At 36.3% G+C, this 16819-nt stretch overlaps 1 protein-coding gene across 1 annotated transcript in view; it reads left to right on the forward strand.

Moving 5' to 3' along the window:
• The window catches only part of LOC136801665 (probable serine/threonine-protein kinase DDB_G0267514), a 41256-nt gene that overhangs the window by 9586 nt on the left and 14851 nt on the right, over positions 1–16819 (forward strand). The window contains exon 2 of the mRNA XM_067058310.1: positions 2274–2320. Within this exon, the coding sequence (XP_066914411.1) occupies positions 2274–2320 (47 nt within the window). The remainder of the gene's footprint in view (positions 1–2273; positions 2321–16819) is intronic.

The raw sequence follows: 16819 nt of genomic DNA on the forward strand, positions 1-16819 counted from the left end.
ACAACCGTAAAATTAGACCATAATGTACGAAGCAGAAAACGGGTGCTCTATTATGGGAAAGAATTTTCTTTCGGTAAACAATTCCCCTATTTTGATTCAAGCTATGAAAAAGGGGAGTTTCTAAACATCGACCAAAAATGGCGACCACGACCGGCGACCAGATAAATTTGGGTTATCGAGTTTACCTGCTCTCTCCACCGTAGAGAACATCCAAATCAAGTCCTGATGTGGCTTTCAAATGAACCACTGAGCACGTGGCTGAGAATTACTCTAGCTAGAGAGAATACTAAAGTGACTTTTGACGTACCAGTTATTTTCTAAACAAAGTGACACTTTTTGACAAAAATATTGACAGGGCAATTAAGTGTGATGCCTGTAAACTTTATTACACCAAATATTTTAATTGTACTGAATGAGATGCCTTTAGTATGAATAGATAGAAAGTGTCAGTAGGAAAAAGCTGGGAAAGCCAGTTTTAGAGATATCAATCTCATCAATTATTCTATTGTCCTTACATTGTCAAAATGACTTATTTTGACAAAATAATGATCTAATGATCAAATATAAAGCTTGCTAAATAAGTTCCAGCACAAATTTTGCCACTAATTAATTTGATGCCGAAAATACAAAAGGATAGAAATTGACACTCTATTCAAGCTCCATGAGCGTTGAAATGGCTGCTCTACACGTTTTGCACGTGGCTTTATAAGATTATAATCACTGTAGGTGAGACAGGGGTGAGCTTTACTTTTCAATTCGATAAATAAATGATCATAAGAGAAAGACTCAACGGTGGAGAAAGAGGAAAAACTCGATAACCCAAATTTATCTGGTCGCCGGTCGTGGTCGCTGGTCGTGGTCGCCATTTCTGGTCGATGTTTAGAAACTCCCATGAAAAAGAGAGAGTACAGAAGGTGAATGCATGTGGCCTTCACTTTCTTTTGATCTATAACTGAATTTAAATTGAAGATAGAATAATTTTATAATCTTACATAAATGATGTTTTTAAAAATAATTAAGTTTCAGCGAATGAAAGTTTGTAAATTGCCTAAATATTTTATCATGATTTTAGCATAATTACGCATGAATTATTAACATATTTTATGCACGGATTGCGAATCGTGCATCGTAAATCGTTAGATCGTGCATCTTAAATTACACCAACCCCAAATTTTTGCTTGTGTCCCAATATTTTTATCAAAAGTGTGCAAAATATTTTATCTTAAACTTAAAACTTAACGCAATTTACATTGAAAAACCCTTTTTTACTGGATCAATTTTTGTGTCTAGGATCAAAATTCCTGGGGGCTAACAAAAAATTCATAAATCTTTGGGGGGACTTAAAACTCGGGGGGGGGGGACCTAATCTTTGTCTAGGACCTAAACCCAGGCTGACGCTATGAACAAGAAGGTCTCAGAAGCTGAGACAAGATAATTTATCGCATTTTACTGGCTGAGGGAAAGTAATATATGAGGAGTAATTTGTTATTCAAAAGACCGTCGCATTCAACTATTGGAAGTGTCCATTTGCTTTTTAAGTACAATAACAAGTACTGAGCAAGGGGGAGCTAAAATGAAAATCCTTAACTTTTATAGGCAAGGATTTTTTTGTATTTTTGGGCAACCAGTTCCATCATAGAAATCATTTGCTGAAATAGACTTGAAGACAGTCACGGAAATCCTTGCATTTGCATTTGCATTTGCAACGGTTTCAACGATTTTTTAGCCTTTTTAGAAAACTTTTGTCTACGGGTTAAAATTTTGATTTTTTATAATCAAGTGTAACATTTTTTCACTCTGTGTAAATGCAACGGGCCGCAGTGATCGAGTGTATTTGCATGGGGTTTTTTCGTCACTTTCGTTTTCGACCCGTTGCATTTGCCGCATGTTGAACCCTGTGCAAATGCCTGCAAATGCAAGGATTTCCATGACTGGCAGAGCAGTGCAGAGTTAGTTTGGTACAGGACCTTCTGACTCCCAATCAGGGTATTTTTATTTTGCCCAACTGTTTATTGTAAATCATAAATGATATTTCAATAAACCATTTTGTAAACTAAATCTCACATCTCACTTATTTTGCCATTTTTCAAACTTGTGTTTCTGTTAAATCTGAAAAAAGCCTCAAAGGTTTCAGGAAAAACATATTCCCGTTTCTTTATCATTTTCTATTTTTTACTCTATTCAGTGTGTTCTCTGATATTTTCGATAACTCTAATGATAACTATAATGGTATAATGACAATATTATAATGTATTTTCCTTCTTTTTTTTCAGGCTGAATACAACATCGCATCGAGATATTCAGTCAGTCAACAGCCAAGGTAAGAATCTGATAACAACGACCCTCTGTCACTGTTTGGACCTTTCCACAGCAATCGCAGAAAGATTTTCTCGTATAGCTAACGTAATTGATTCCAAGGAAAATGAGGCTCGGAAAACACGAGTTAAAAAACACGAGTTAAAAAACACGAGTTACAAAAAACACGAGTTACGTTAAATGTGACGTCATCAATGGGAAATTATGACGTCACAAGTAGATAATTTAACTCGTCAATTTATGGTGCACCATAATCGTACGAGTTAATTAACTCGTCAATTTATGGTGCACCTTAATCTTACGAGTTAATTAACTCGTCAATTTATGGTGCACCTTAAACTGACGAGTTAATTAACTCGTCAATTTATGGTGCACCTTAATCTGACGAGTTAATTAACTCGTCAATTTATGGTGCACCTTAATCTTACGAGTTAATTAACTCGTCAATTTATGGTGCACCTTAAATTGACGAGTTAAATTTTCATGAAACCAAGTTGGTCAAAAATACTAAAATGGTGGTTAAATTATTTTTTGTGCCTAAAATGGTGGTTAAATTATTTTTTGTGCCTATTTTTAGTTAAAAACTATTGGAATGGTAATTTTCTATAGTCTTTAACTGAGACAGAAGTTGACAAGAAGTATTTAGGCTGGCTCAAATGCCAAGGGAGGGGCATATGTATAGAGTTTTGTTTCCTGTAGAGATTTAAAAATAAAATTACGAATTTTGAAGCTTAAAAAGAAAAATGTTATTTTTACTGATTTTTGGTCGACTTTAAATCTGTATCTAAGTGCCCATCTCCATTCCCCCATAAAAAAACGGTCACTTTGAGCCGAATTACAGACGTAATTCTAAAAAGTTACTCTCAGGTGCCAAATAAAGGGGGGGGGGTCGGAAAAATTTAATAAACAGGAGGGCCTAATTACCGGGGGTTTGAAAATGTACCTCTAAAAACCCTAAGAAAGGATAAAAATAGACTAAATTTAGGCTTTTTATATAGCAAAATGAGGAACTTTTCTTTTAATAGCTGTGAATTTTTTGAAAATCAATAAACAGGGGGGGTCCTAATAAGGTCCGGGGGTTGGATCGAAAAATTTACAAGCGGGGGGGGGGCGTTTACTCGGCACCTGAGAGTACTAAATATTTGACAAATAAGACAATCATCGTATATAATTGAAAGGCCTTGAAATTCTTGTTTCAATGTGTTATATTTATAATACAAACGCTAGATATGTACATAATGTTAAATGATTTCCTGAATAATACACGCTTAAATAGTACTAAAAGTGTCTAATGTTTGCCTGCAGCAAGTTTCCGCAGTAGGTACAAAAGTTAAAACTAAATACTTCAAACTGACTCCAAAATTTGGCGTTCATTAGATGAGGCCCCCTAGCTGACCCGCAATTCACGCATTCAGGCAACTTTCTAAATTCACGCATTCACGCAGATTTTCTTCCCAAATTCACGCAATTCCAATTTTTCTAGAAATCGGGAAAAATTTCGGGGAAAATCTGGTAAATAACTCAAAATCGGGGAAAAAGGCCAATTTCACGCAAAGAATTTGGCGAATTCACGCATTCACGCAATGAAAAAATAGATTTTCACGTTTACGCAAAAATCTTAAATTCACGCATCTACGCAAGCAAAAAAGCCCATTCACGCATTTACGCAAACCGCTGGGGGCTAAATTTATGTAGGTATAGGTCCATAATTAAACATTCGTTAAAAACCCTTCCCGTGCCGATAATACTATCACGTAATATCAAGCAAAGTTCTCATCAAGATCACAAAAAGCGCAATATTTGATTCATCACCCAAATTTAAATTTTCTGTTACTGGAGTAACCTACAAAGCAGCCTTACCTTCCCGCCAAAAATTTCCTCTTGTAAAAAGCTATGTTATTTCTAAATCTAAAGAATAAACTATGATAGTGTAAAAATATGAAAAAAGCTATCTAAAGATGATAATAAAAAACAAATTCATAAAACATTGAAGTTTCTTCTTCGTAAAAGACCAATGTCCTCTGACGTTAAACTATTATCACTCTTGAACAACGTTTGAGGCGGTGTTATCAAATTACTCATGAAAGGCTTCTTCTTAACACAAGCTTCTAAAGCACAGAAAAAGAATGTCCTTTCTTTGCAAAATGATTGGCCCGGAGGTATATATAATCCTTTCACCGAAATGATAATCTTCTGTGCTGGCATGGAGCTACCACAGGCGCAACATTTTGCAATTTTTCGTTCCAATAATTTCCTAATATGCCATTCTTGAGGGACATCTGTTGGAGACGATTCAAAGATACCCTGCAATTCACTTTCTGTTAACCTGGATAATAATAAAAGAATGTTTTAGTGGATTTTTTTTCAAAAAAAGAAGAGGAAGGAAATTGAAGATTTTTTTCTACCATTTAAAAAAATGACGAATTGGGCTCTCCCAGAAAAAAAACATACATTGAGGGGGGGGGTTGGAGGATGAATCGTCTAGGGGTACCGAAAAATTCCTAAAATATTGCAATGTCCAGAGGTAAATTTTGGTGCCCAGGGGGTTGATTTGACAATGGAAATGACCAGGGGTAAATCATTGAAAAAATAATACCTATAATGATATCTACCCCCATGAGCGAACCCCATGAGATTTTTTCTGGAAAAGCCCATTAATGATTTGTAACAAATCTGAACCTCGCTGATCTTAACTATGTACTCTCCGATAGAGGCTTTTGGAGTATGTCAAACATTTTGGCTATTTTTTACTATAAGCCCTATCCTAAGTAAAATTTCCACATAATTTCGAAACAGACTTTAATTGCCGAAAAACGGTCTCGCGATTTTTTTCACATCCATTGTTTTTGTTCTAATTTTATATGACAACTCCATAAGACATATATATAATCTTGGAGCCGGTCAATTTTTTGCCACCTAGTAATTTGCCCTAATTTTCATATCTTGGTCAAGGTCAAAATTTATCAGATAATAAAAAATTTGCTCATGAAATTTGTGTGTAATAAAATTATCCTAAACATTTTAGACTTACCAATTAGCTGATTGTGTCGAGGGTCTGGACGTTGAAGATTGTGGTGAGGGTCTGGAGGTTGAAGATTGTGGTGAGGGTCTGGACGTTGAAGATTGTGGCGAGGGTCTGGTCGTTGAAGATTGTGGTGTGGGTCTGGACGTTGAAGATTGTGGTGAGGGTCTGGACGTTGAAGATTGTGGTGAGGGTCTGGACGTTGAAGATTGTGGTGAGGGTCTGGACGTTGAAGATTGTGGCGTGGATCTGGTCGTTGAAGATTGCTGATCTTTTAACCCTTGAACTTCGTAACGAGTAAAGGACAACTGGGCTAGGAGTGGGTTTTTCTCATCCACACCAAACCTAGTCATTAGTGTTGCCACGATGTGCTTGCAAGTGGTTTTAATGCGTTTTTCGGATTGAAAATATGGGCAAGAACATGTTGGCGTGGTTTTGATGGTCACGATGTATTGTAAACTTTCGGTTGTTGTTATTGTATAAGCACCATCTCCACACTTCTCCCAAACAAAAAAACTCGATTTTGCCTTTGCCAAAATACTCTTGAAAGTATTTGTTGTATTTGATCTTCTCCTGTGTTTTTTCTTTGGCACTTCTCCTTCTTCATCTGTGGAGTAGCAGGTCCTTTTAGTTGGTCGGTGGCGACACGAAGGATCGACGAAAGATGATGGCCCGTCCTCCTCGTCAGTAAAATGATTACCAAAGTTTACATCGTCAGCATAGGTTTTGGCCTGAAAAAAAGACATGAGAAGGCATTGTTTTTTCTATTAATAGGCTGTTCCATAAGTTTCTTAGACAATGAACATTTAAATAATAAACCCTTAGAACATTGAAATATCAAGCAAAATTAACCAAAATCAATTTGGATAAGTTTCTCTCGGTCTAATTTTGAAAATTTTTGAAATTATCCTTGTGAGAAACTCATCCCGAATTCCCCCTCAAAACCATGAGATTACTAGTACAAATTTCATTTCCATTGATTGAAAAAAATAGGTAGGAATAAGAAGAATCGTTCTCAAAAATAAATCCACGAAAGAAATTAATGTTTAATGCCTTACCTTTTCCTTCTGTTTTTGCTTGCTCCTTGATGTCGTTTCTTCCGTAGTGGGACCATATCCTTGACAGTCACTGCCATCCCCAAATGCTACGAGTGATCTATCCAGTCTGATAGCTGTGACTGTATCCCGATATGCTGCTTCCACCAATGAAAGATTGATATTATTGGCAGTTACGTATGACGAGTGATACGCCTCACTTAAGTTAGTGTTTGGTGCATCTCCGTGTTTAAAAGCACGACTGAAATGGTGTCGTCTTTGATCCCAAAACTCTATGAATGAACGAAGGAACCCTCTTTTGGTCGGTTTCGTGTCAATGAATTCTTTGAGCTCTTGAAGTGCGCATAAGTATTCTGCACTCGTCACACTTGTCATCAATTTGGACGCCGTTTCTTTGAAAAAATCTGCGGCATTTGATACGTTTCTTAGTGATATTGTGTATCTGTCAACAGACCATAAAAAATGTTTTTCGCAGCTGACAGTTTTGTGTTTTACGGCATCCTCGCCAAATACCACTTTCAACGCTTTCCAAATTCCACCTGCTTCGTCTGTGCACCAAGCAACTGGTGAAAAACGACTCCCTTTGTGTTTTTCCAATACCTCATTGAACAAATGCCAGAATTTGGTCCAATTATCAGCGTGCTCGGTCTCTGCCTCCATTGTAGCCAACTTTACCATTTTCCTTAGCAACCCTAAATATACATATGCCGCCAAAGTCACGTATCCTTTGCATCTTTTGAACGTACCATCTATGTAACAATACTCGCCATTTAACATCCCGCCTTTGTTTTCATCCATTTCATATGCAATGTCAGCCTGCACCTTTGACATCTTGAATACAAAACTGGGGCTTTCGTTCATGCTACGGTCATTAATGCGATAAATGAAGTACGGATCTTTGGTCGCAATCTTACTCTTTAGGATTGCTACTGCTTCAAAACTCTGCCCGTGAGGATCGCTCGTTGCCTTTTTTTTAGCATAATACAAATTTTCTTTACATAACGTTGAATCGACAAGTTTGTAAATCTCCTCCCATGGTTCGTTTCTGTCAATGGCATCGATTATAATGTCTTCGGATACTTGTGTGGCACTGGCTTTAGGGTTATTCGAAAATTTTTCGTAAACGACATCAGGAACCTCCTGCTTTTTCTTGGCCTCGCACGTGTGATTCCCATTATGTTTGATAACAACAATCAATTCTGCATCGTCAAACTCCCAGACTTTAACAGCTTTACATTCTACAAATTCACCAATGGTACCACAGATTTTACAAGTTTTAGACTGCTTTTTGAAATGTAGTTTGTTTGGTTTGTTGTAGTATCTGTAAAATAAACAATTGTCATTTTTACAAACGTAACTTCCAAGACATTTAGCTTTTTTGCGTGCTCCCTTTTTACCATGCTCTTCCGTTCTTGAGGATACCCGTTCACCCCATGGTCGTCCATCATTCGATGATTTCATAGAATTTTCAGGATCAAATGAAAGTTCGTATTTACATAATCCATCAATGTTGAAGGGAACACTTTCTACAAAAACAGTTTCACAATCTTTCCAAGTCTTTGGGTCTGTGTATACTCTGTTCTGTTACTTTTTTTCATTTGAGTTGGATGTTTTTGTGAAGCCCTTATTAGGAGAAGAATAAGAAAACGACGGAGGTGGTTGTCGGTTGGTGGTAGATGTTGCGTTCGGAGGTGGCTGTCCATTGGTGGTAGATGTTGAGTTCGGAGGCGGATGTCGGTTGGTGGTAGATGTTGCGTTCGGAGGTGGATGTCGGTTGGTGGTAGATGTTGCGTTCGGAGGTGGCTGTCCTTGCGTTCGGAGGTGGATGTCGGTTGGTGGTAGATGTTGCGTTCGGAGGTGGCTGTCCTTTGGTGGTAGATGTTGCGTTCGGAGGCGAGTGTCGGTTGGCGGTAGATGTTGCGTTCGGAGGCGGATGTCGGTTGGTGGTAGATGTTGCGTTCGGAGGTGACTGTCCGTTGGTTGTAGATGTTGTGTTCGGAGGCGGCTGACGGTTGGTGGTAGACGGTTGAGACTTACTGCTGGCACTAGACAATGATTCGGAGATTAAGGAGTCAGAACTGGCGATGAATGATCGGGATGACAAAATCTCATTGATCAAGTCTTGCTTCTCAAGGCATTTAGAAATGTCGACCTCATGCTTCTTGGCCAAAAACTTCAGCTGTTTGATAGATCTTTCCTTCAGCTTTCCTGGATAAGATAAACATAAAACTTGGTTATTTCACTAAAAAAGTTGCCTTTATAATTTGAATTGGGATATGCGATATTTACCTTAAAGGAACTAAATTTGACGGGAATCGATTTCGCTGGCTGGCGAAGGATTTCTGGATCCAAAACTACTTTTATGTCAGAGATTTTAGCGGCCAGAAAGGTCCGCGAGTCAGGCAATTCACGAAAATTTAATTTAATTTCGCGAATCGGCTAGCAAAAATAGGTGAAGGAATCTGAAAACGAAAGTGAAATATCTTCTGATCTAGTGATCCGAATCGAAGAAAAGTTTCAGGGTTTCATTAGAACACCAAAACAAACTAAACTAAAGATTTTTTAGTTTCAAATTTTAATATTTTGGGAGGTTTCGGGAAAGGTCTATTATATTTTGCTGGAAGAAATTTTCACGAATTAGCCGAAATAGTTTTTTTTCGCGATCATTCAATTTCTGACCGCGAAAATTTCTTTGGTGCATTGCAACGGAAATTTTGAAACATCGAACGACGCATTAAAAAACCTAAATTCAACCAACAAATTCAAATTTGGCGGGTGGGAACATAATTTCGTGGAGTTCCGATAAATCTGTCAAAATTAATTCTCTTTAAAAGCAGTTAAAAGTGTAAAACAGAACGAGTCCATATTCAATAATTTCTGATTTCCTCCAATACAAATTTTTATAAGCAACCGAGTTGCTAAGGATCCAGCCCTGAAAATGGCCAAAAATTAAGCAAATTGGCTTAGCAACCTAGCCCGGAAACTGATCATGAACTAGGCAACCAACCGAAAATGCCTAAAAAGTGGCATTCTAGACCCAGCGAGAGCTATTTTAAGGAATCCTTATTAGTGACGTCACAAAAATGGACAAAAATGACGTCAACACAGAAGATTTTCCAATATAGTTCTTGCTGGGTCTTAAAAGTCAACTTCTTCCTAGTTAACATCGTTTTCTACGTTTTAATAACGCTACGCTTCTTTTGATGTAAGAATGACCCTATGACAGACGGTGCTATTCATGGCTCGCACCCCCCCCCCCCCCGCCTGAGCGGGGGGAGCTACACCTCAAATTTGCCATATAAGAGGTGGGAGCTGTTTGTTTTTCCAGACAGGCGGGGGGAGCTCTATCTTGGGGGGGGACCTGCATAATTTTATGTAACTCTGGGGGCTAAATAACACTTCCTAAATATTTTTCTTTACTGTTTTTAATTTCTCTAAAAAACCTTCATGTCTTCATGCGAAGTGTGATCTGATCCTTAGAAGTGCACACACATGTAAATAGAGCTTTGGAAATCCTTGCAGGGTTCCCAGCGGTCAGGGAAAACCTGGAAAACCTGGAAAAAGGACTGCTTTTAGAAAAAGTCAGGCAAAACCTGGAAAAGTCAGGGAATTTGTTTCCAGAATGCCTTGAATTTGATGATTTTTAGCCAATCTAGGAATCTCCTCTTTTCAAAATTTTTCTTGTCGGACCCAACCATGGTGGGTCCTCCAAATAATCATGATAATTGTCAGGGGAAAAGGGTGGATTTTTTACCAAAAGTCAGGGAAAATTAATCTTGGAAACTGCCTCTTGGCACTATTTCAGAGGGCAATTTTAAGAACTCAAGGGTGCATAAGTTGTTGCCCCCGCAACGAGCGTAGCGAGTGAGGAGGCCTTCATAGCTTCACGCAAGGATATTGGACAGGAATCTCGAATCTTTGCGCGCGCGCGCGTTTGTTCGTATTTCTGTTCCGGCCAATTAAGTGTTCCGCAAAAATATGGCGGTAAATTATACAGCGGTAAATGTTATACACATTTTCATATTACGTTATATGCTATTACCATTATTATATATTGCATTTCATTAGTTTTGATTTAGGATTGAAAAGCTGAAGCGAGTGTTATAAATGCAAATTATAGAAAAAGTATATAACATCACCATAACAAGGATTACAATATTACTTTTGCAAATCAAAACAAACAAAATGGCAGACTGGTTATGATGATGAGCTGATTCGATTCATTGAATGGAAAAAGTGTTTTGTATGTCTAATTTTGTTTCTTGTCTTTAAAACTGAATAAATACTGTAATTTAGTCAGAAGTTCATTTCAGCAATGATTTCAAATTCTTTTTCGGGAATCTTTAAAGAAATTTGCTCAAGTTTTCAAATGTACATTTTGTTGATATTTTTGTTCAAACTTATCAAACTGTAATTTATATTGTGTGTTATTTTATTAATAACTACCTTTATTGTTTATAGAGCTTCTTAAGCTTTAAAGACCATTATATGGTCGTAACTACTGTAATTTATATTGTGTGTTATTTTATTAATAACTACCTTTATTGTTTATAAAGCTTCTTAAGCTTTAAAGACCATTATATGGTCGTAACTCGGGAATATCTTTCTTAACTCGGTAAAACAAGATACCGGCAAAGTACAAAAAAGTAGAATGTAGCATATGAATCCAAAATTGAATGTGAATCGATCTAAACAAACTTTTTTTTTGGTCTTCAAGATAGATTTACCTCACTTAGAGTGTTTTCACTGTTTGTTCAGTGTGGTAAATCTATTTGGAAAACCTGAAAAAAGTTTGTATAGGCGCATACATTCAACTTTTTCAGTTGTGATAGCCTACGTAATAACTTGCGCTCCAGTAGTTTGGTGAAATAGCTCCAATTCTGGCTTTCCAAGTTAGGAGGGACCTTCCCGAAGACATTTAACGGTGGTTAGACTAGGCACACAGACAGTCATACAGAAACGGTAAAACAAGATACCGGCAAAGTACAAAAAGTAGTAGAATGTAGCATATGAATCCAAAATTGAATGTGAATCGATGTAAACAAACTTTTTTTTTGGTCTTCAAAATAGATTTACCTCACTTAGAGTGTTTTCACTGTTTGTTCAGTGTGGTAAATCTATTTGGAAAACCTGAAAAAAGTTGTATAGGCGCATACATTCAACTTTTTCAGTTGTGATAGCCTACGTAATAACTTGCGCTCCAGTAGTTTGGTGAAATAGCTCCAATTCTGGCTTTCCAAGTAGGAGGGACCTTCCCGAAGGCATTTAACGGTGGTTAGACTAGGCACACAGACAGTCATACAGAAACACCATAAAGTGAAAGTATATAGCTATAAACTCAAAAAGTCTAGCTTCCTGAAGGCACATCTCTTCATTGTCTGCGCTGCGATCATCTTAATGGATTCAATCAGCTTTTAGTTTGGAGAAAAGATTGCATCATGAAAAAGTACTATGCACTTTAAAAAAAATTAGGCGCATTTCAACTTTTCTCGACTGTACGTCTGAATGGACCACAATGGCATATCTTTATTTTTCTTTTGACCAACAACATAAAAGATTTTGCTTGAGAAGTACAATCAAAGCGTAGGCGAGTGGAGTCCGGGCCTTAGCTAGGATTGGTTTCTATTTCGCCCTATTTAAGATGGCGCAGAACTTTTTGATAATTTTTATCCGCAGTATCTCTTGACTATTGTATTAGGCAAAGTAGCAATAGAGAATCAATCAATCAATCAATCAGTAATTAAATCAATCAATAATCAAATCAATTAATTATTCCTGATTATTTTTTATGTTTCAATCTTTAAAGCATTAAAAGCTTTATCTCGTCAACCTGTTCCGACAAGCTCGTTTCTTGAACCCGTCTTACATTTAAAATTATTCCATGTAAATTGGAAGTTTGTTTTGCTACCATGTACAAACCACTCTCAAGGAAGATACTCTCGGGTATCTAATAAACGTACATGTACGTTTATTAATTTTAACAAAAATTTTCCTCAATTCAAGTGCCTACTTTTGTTTCTAATGATAAATATCCATCTTTGACTTTTGAGGTTTGTTCTACTCGTCAAAGAAAGCAAATTACCCAATATTACCCCCTAACCTCATTAAAAAGATCCTTCAATTAGGTTTGCATGCCTCCATTTTCGACCCTGTACGTTTATTCGCTACTGTATGTTTATTAGGTACTCGAGTAGTCTAATTACTCTGATATGGTTTCCACATGATAGCAAAAATGAATGCCAATTTAAGTGGAATAAACTTTAGCTTGCAAAACATAAGAGTCATTTCTTTTTAATTAGATTTTTTCATGTCTTCGTCGAAACCTTAAATTATAACTAGGCCATCGTTTTTATTTATTTAGATGGAGTGTTATTGTTATTATTTTCAGGAAAAAAGAAAATCTTTTATTTCTTCGTTTAACCAAACGTGTAGTTACTTACTATTTTTTTGTCCCCATGCATTTCTTATAATCTTGCAATTGACATTGTTATGATTATACAATTTATTATAGAATTTTTTAAATATTATATTGCTGCGGTGGCATGTTAGTGTAAGCTATGTACTAGTATAATGTTAAGTTACTACTAGTTTACTTTACTGTTTATTTACTTGTGTTTTCATTGACTAAATGGTAAAAACTCACATTGAAAAAAAATTATATATCAAAAATTTTTCCCCTATTATACTGGGACCTAAAATTTTATCAGGCTGGGGGGACCTTGTTCTTAGGGGGGACCTAAATTTGGCGGGGGGACCTAGAACCCCAGTCGGAGCCATGCTATTGGTGGGATTCGGGTCTTGTAGGTTTTCAGTTTTTTAGACAGGCCGTAACACACACGAGAATATCTGTCCATAGTGTGGAAAATTGATTTCAACACAGCAATCAGGTTGTTCTGTGTCTTAATATGGTTATTTTGGTATATAAATTATTACTAGTACCTAGAATTGAGTGCTAAATCGGGTTGCTAAAAAATACGGCAAAGTTGGACATGCCGTAACTCACCCGAGGCAGGTGGTATGTCATTAATCAATTCTATCTAACGTCATAATTGATTTAGTCTTTATTTATTAGATATGACTAGCTCATGTATTTCCATCATCGCTAGTGCCTCCTAGACTATAAGCCCGTAAAGTTCAAGAAACCATGTAATCTAGAACGTTTTTCCAAACCAGACCAATTTAAATAAGTATTACCTTGTAGTTCTAAGCTATTATCGATCTTGAAGCTTTCAGAGTCACTTTCAGTATCACTTATAAGAACAACATCGGGCACATCACTTTTGATACAATCACAGTCCACTGTCTTGATAAGTTTGCGCTTTTCAGAATGTCTGAAAAATGAAAATGTGAATCGATTGAACTTATTACTGTATTGCACGCATTATAAACGACTCTAGTCTAGTGAAACTAAATTTGTAAGTTTCCCAGGGGGATACCTAGGCAAATGGAGGATACAGGTAGCCTTTTTTGGACCTACAAATTCCCGCTAAGGGTCGTAAAAACCACAATATCTAGTTTTACTCCCCTTAAGGGTTACAAAATTCACAAATGTTCGTCTTTTCCCCTCAATTTTAGACCCTGAAAGTTGAGATTTTCAAAAGTAGGGCGGCACATATACCCGTCATCCCGCAAACCTAGTACTCACCCCGGGGGAGTTTCCTTTCAAAATATCTGATTTTCTTTCAAATGAGAAACTGCAATTAATGCCGACAATGCAAACAAAAAGCGAGGAAGAGAAGATTTATGGACATATTTGATTGATTTTATAAATTAGCACATGGTTGAACTTACAAGATGCAAAAGTTATTGTCAATAGCGTATCTCCTCGATGTGGCCGCGTTTACAAATGCAATGACATCAAACCAAAACTGTTTGATTTCTTCAGAGAAAAGTTTTTCTTCTCGCATTTCCTCTAAAATGTCTGAAATTCTGTCAGAGTAGATCAACAATTCCGTTGATGTCATCTTTTCTACAACAGCTGGTTCAACAAAACGTTCTTCACTTTCGATAACAATGTCCAATTTTCTGTCAAGCTGTAAGAATAAACAAGATGAAATTTAAATGATTACTGCATATTTTTACAAGCACTTCTCTTTTTTTTGGATTTCCTTCTACAGGCGGAAAAAGCGGCTAGTTCGAAACGCAGGGCACAGTTCACAGGTCACAGGGCACAGGACATAAAAACTACAGACCGGAAAATTATAATAAGTTCGTAATATATAATTCATTACAAATAGTCCCGCTGCTGAGATCGAAAAAAGTGATTTTGGCCGTTTTTCCTACATTTTCATCGCTTGAATTAATTATTAGTGTAATATTTTGATGGCTTTTAGTATTTACAAGCAAAATGCATCATAAAAGTGAAAACTCGTGACCTAGAAACTGTTAAGTTCATGAAAATCAATTAAAATAGATAAATAAATTTCAGGAAATTGCACCATAAAAGGCGATATTTTTCCATTTCTAATTTGAAAAGAATGAATTAAAAAAAGAATGAATGAACACCCATGTTGGATGAAAATGATGTTGGACATTGCAACGAAACGATTTTAAGGAGATTCAACACCTTTCCAAAATTCATCCAACATTTGTCCAACATTTCAATTTCTATGTTGGATGAAATGTTGGAATCGTTTCCCTCGGCCTTAATGGGCAAACAAATATTTTCCTGTGAGAGAGCAGTTTAATAGCGACGAGATTGATGTTGTGTATAACATACATAATATACATAATAACACTGAAAATAATTATTATTGCTATTATATATACTTATTGTACGTGTAATATCTTACGAGTGTTATCTGGTCTGTGTTATACACGACGCAAACGGCGAAAGCACGTGGTAAGCACGTGGTTAGATTTAGGCGTCTAAAATAGTTTTAAATGGATGAAACACCTTCAGAATGATAATTTTAACAACTTTAAAGCATTTTTTAACATTTTTCTTCTGAATTATAATGATTAGAGCTGACCTGTCACCACCTGCCCTGTGACCTGTGCCCTGTGCCCTGCGTTTCGAACTAGCCGCTGAAAAAGGTATATTTTTTTTACAAATCACAGTGATCTTTCATTGGAACCTTTGTAAAATCGGGATTATTTTGGCTAATATCCCTCGTATCTCCTTAAATAGTGCTCATAAGGAGATTGAATTTGGTATATAAAGTCTCCTTATAGCAATGTAAAAGTAGGAAAAAAAGTTTTTTGATACATCAAACCGTTCACCAGTTATTGGGTACTTTCGTTTTCGAGAGATCCCTCTATCCCGTCCTCATCCCGGTTGAGATCCCTCTAAATCGGAATCAAGATAATTCCGGATAGGAAAGTGCAAGAGACTTAAAATTTTCACAGAATGTGCTTATGTTTGTGCTCTAAAAGGATAAAAGAAAAAGAAATCATTTCTTCTCAGTTAATTTCCTAAAATTTGGCTAAAACAAGGAAATTTGAATCCGATTAATCCAATCAAAGATCGCCGTGTTATGATTTGAAGGTATTATAAAAACATGGTTGAATCTATTAGACTTTGGAAGCCATATTTGGGTGAACTCCCCCAAGGCTACGTAGAAAAAGAATGGTAATTTTTCTAATACCTTTCAATTCAATCACACGAAATGGAAGTCTTATCAAAGTGAGCGGTTTCCCAATACGTCCAACTCCAATGCATACTTTGTAATTCATTTTAATGTCTTGGCCACGATAGGATGGTGGAATGTTTGCTGGCAAAACTTCTTTATATTCAACTGGAGGAATGCAAATTAAAATTAAATTATAAACTTGTTCATAGTATTAATTTTGAATCATTTAAGATCATTCAGAACCATTGACTAGTCGACTAGTAATTCTTTGTAAGATATAAATATTTTATTACTTCAATTCAAACAAGATATTGGCTAGTTTACTGCAGCCAAAAAGTAAAGCATTTGGCTCTGTTTGGCTACAGTCAACAAGCTTTTGTGTTTTCTTGAGATGTCTCTTAGAAAAAACAGAGAAGCATCATGGGTAAGATGCCTTGCAACCCTAATCTTCTTTCTGGCAAACAGTCCAATTTAAAAGGAAAAATATTTGGGTCTCCCTCGTTTGTGACTGCACAACTTACTACTTATGATAAACTATTGTGTACATTTGGACATGCTAAAAAGAAAATAATACTAAAAATGATAAGCCCTTTTATTAACTGGATGTACTTACATTTCTTGGATTCACCAGGCTTCAAAGTCAGATCACAGAAAAGAATATTTGCCTCCGTTTTAAGTAAGCAATGTCCTCTTTCACCTGATTAGAAGAAAAAAAGATCTCAATTAGGCTTTCAAGATAATATATACAACACTAACGATATTCCAAGATATAAAAGGAGAATCTGAAGCTTAAATTTTCTTAATTATACCTAGACATACTGTATGTATGGTAATAACATAATAAAAACAAAAAA

This window comes from Clytia hemisphaerica, unplaced genomic scaffold (genome assembly GCF_902728285.1).
Source record: "Clytia hemisphaerica strain Z4C2 unplaced genomic scaffold, Clytia hemisphaerica genome assembly, whole genome shotgun sequence".
In the NCBI taxonomy this organism is placed as follows: domain Eukaryota; kingdom Metazoa; phylum Cnidaria; class Hydrozoa; order Leptothecata; family Clytiidae; genus Clytia; species Clytia hemisphaerica.